Below are 2,222 nucleotides of genomic sequence, written 5' to 3'. Positions count from 1 at the left end.
GCGATCGCACGAGAATCGTGCAGTGTATGGAAGGTGTGTGACCGTTTCTACTGTACGGTCGCACGTCTTCCGTCGAACCAGCAGGCTAGAAAACCCGCCGGTAATCGTACGATTCTCGGCGAGTTAGTGGCCTGCTGGTTCGACAACTGTCGAACGGGCTGGTGTGGGCACGCGCACACAGCCCGTTTGCAGTCATTGTAAGCCCGCCCCTCAGGGGGGCGGGCTTGCGATGATCGCAAGTACGATCTGCCTGTCCAAGATGGGCAGATCGTACGTTTTTTTAAGTACTTTGCAACCCTCGCAAGACAAAAGTCTTGCGAGGGTTGCAAAGTGTATGGCCACCTTTAGACTCTCATGCACCTGTTTGCCTGTATGAATGTCTCTATGTCGTTGTTTGGGAAGTCACACCTTCCTTCAGGACCCGTCCTCCTAACCTATAGACTGTCCTATCAACTGCATTCCTGAAATCATGCCTTCTCCTGCCAGTAAACTATTTAAGACTTGACATACGATATAGAGATTAGTGGACTGTGCACTGTGCTGTGCACAATTCCAGCATGGCTTCCTCTTTATTTGGACTGTTCTCTCTGAGTTTCTCGGATACTTTTTACTGGGCTGTCGTGCTGAGTGTCCTGTATTTTCTATATAAAGCGTATTATTTTCACCTGAAGAGGAAGCAACTGCTGAAAAATTTTAGTCCTTTTCCAGGTCCTGAGACGCACTGGCTCTATGGAAATATTCATCAGGTAAAGCTCTGGTATGATTATCTTGACCATAATTAAGCTCATGTTGGGACACTGTAATTTTAAAAGGTGTGCATGTGTCTTTATCTGTTGAGCTGCAGTTTTTTTATTTTCTTTCCTTCAGAAAACATAGAAAAATCATCTGACAGCTTTGCATCACAGTACAGCTTTACTTAAACTCCCCCCTCCCCTCCCATGGGCCGACACCAGTGCTGTACCTAGAATGTATCTATATCTGGGGAAGGAGGGTCTCAAAAAATAAATATCAGCAGTGTATATCCTAGTGATCTAGTATATCCTAGGGTCTCCTATATTACATAGAATTGGCATATGTCCCCATTGAGGGAGATCCCACCACAAATGCAATCATGCAACTATATAGTTATACATAAAAAAATATAATTTATTAAACACATACAAAAAAACAATGTTAAAATATAAGGCACATATATATATATTGCACATAATTCCCACTCGGCTAGTACTGATGAAAGAAATTCTATTGTGGAACCCTCAAAATCATTCATATATCAGCTGGAAGATAGCAGAGAAATATTTGCAGATTTCTCAACATCCGTATGAAGTTGATTAAGCAGATCCTCTATGCTCACCAATCTGTGTGGGACACACAGACACTGGCTGATAAACTCATGATATAAATATCTTCAAAAAACCAAACTCCAGTACACATGGTGTATTCATAGAAATGGAATATATCAATGAATGAATAAAGCGATTCCATGGTAAAGCGATTCCAGTGTGACACAAGGAGCTACAATTTGGACACTCATTGACACTCTTATGTGATACTTTTTGGAGACATTGAAGGAACCAATGGCATCAAGAGAGCCAGCTAAGTATATGTATACTCATCGCCATCTGTACGGCCGTACCTACAGCTTGGAATTTACCTCTGATTACCTTTGCTGCACTCAAGCTTTCCACTGACATGGTCAGTGTCCTTTGATACTTTTTTGGTTCATTGATCATATTCCATTTCTATGAATACACCATGTGTAGAAAAAAAAGGGGACTGGATCTTGTGAGCAGAGATATAGGAATAAGATTACTTGGATTGCGGCTGCTGCCAGAGGAAGAAGGGTTTTTGGTGTGCTGAAAAAACCTAGATTGTGGGGGGCAGGATTTAGGGAAATGTCCCCAGAAAGTAGGAGAAGCAAAAGGGTGAGAGAAGTGAGATGAAAGTTAGATTAACAATAGTGCACATGCTCTAAGGCAGGGGTAGCCAAACTCCGGCCCTCCAGCTGTGGTGGAACTACAAATCCCATGAGGCATTGCAAGATACTCACAGCCACAGACATGACTCCTGGACAGAGATGCATCATGGGATTTGTAGTTTCACCACAGCTGGAGGGCCGGAGTTTGGTTACCCCTGCTCTAAGGTTTGGAGGCTTTGCCCTAAATGTGGGTTTAGGATAAACAGAAGTTGATGGGGGCAGAAATAGGGAAAGGCCAGGGGGG

At 43.4% G+C, this 2,222-nt stretch overlaps 1 protein-coding gene across 1 annotated transcript in view; it reads left to right on the top strand.

Moving 5' to 3' along the window:
• The first annotated feature begins 557 nt into the window (after positions 1 to 557).
• Positions 558 to 2,222, top strand: part of LOC108784273 (cytochrome P450 4B1-like) — a 28,868-nt gene continuing 27,203 nt past the window's right edge. Inside the window, exon 1 of the mRNA XM_018553029.1 lies at positions 558 to 746. Within this exon, the coding sequence (XP_018408531.1) occupies positions 558 to 746 (189 nt within the window). The remainder of the gene's footprint in view (positions 747 to 2,222) is intronic.

This window comes from Nanorana parkeri, unplaced genomic scaffold (assembly GCF_000935625.1).
Source record: "Nanorana parkeri isolate BGI_ZX_2015 unplaced genomic scaffold, ASM93562v1 scaffold106, whole genome shotgun sequence".
Taxonomy (NCBI): domain Eukaryota; kingdom Metazoa; phylum Chordata; class Amphibia; order Anura; family Dicroglossidae; genus Nanorana; species Nanorana parkeri.
Note: the sequence above shows the minus strand (reverse complement) of the source record. Positions and strands in the feature narration are given on the sequence as shown.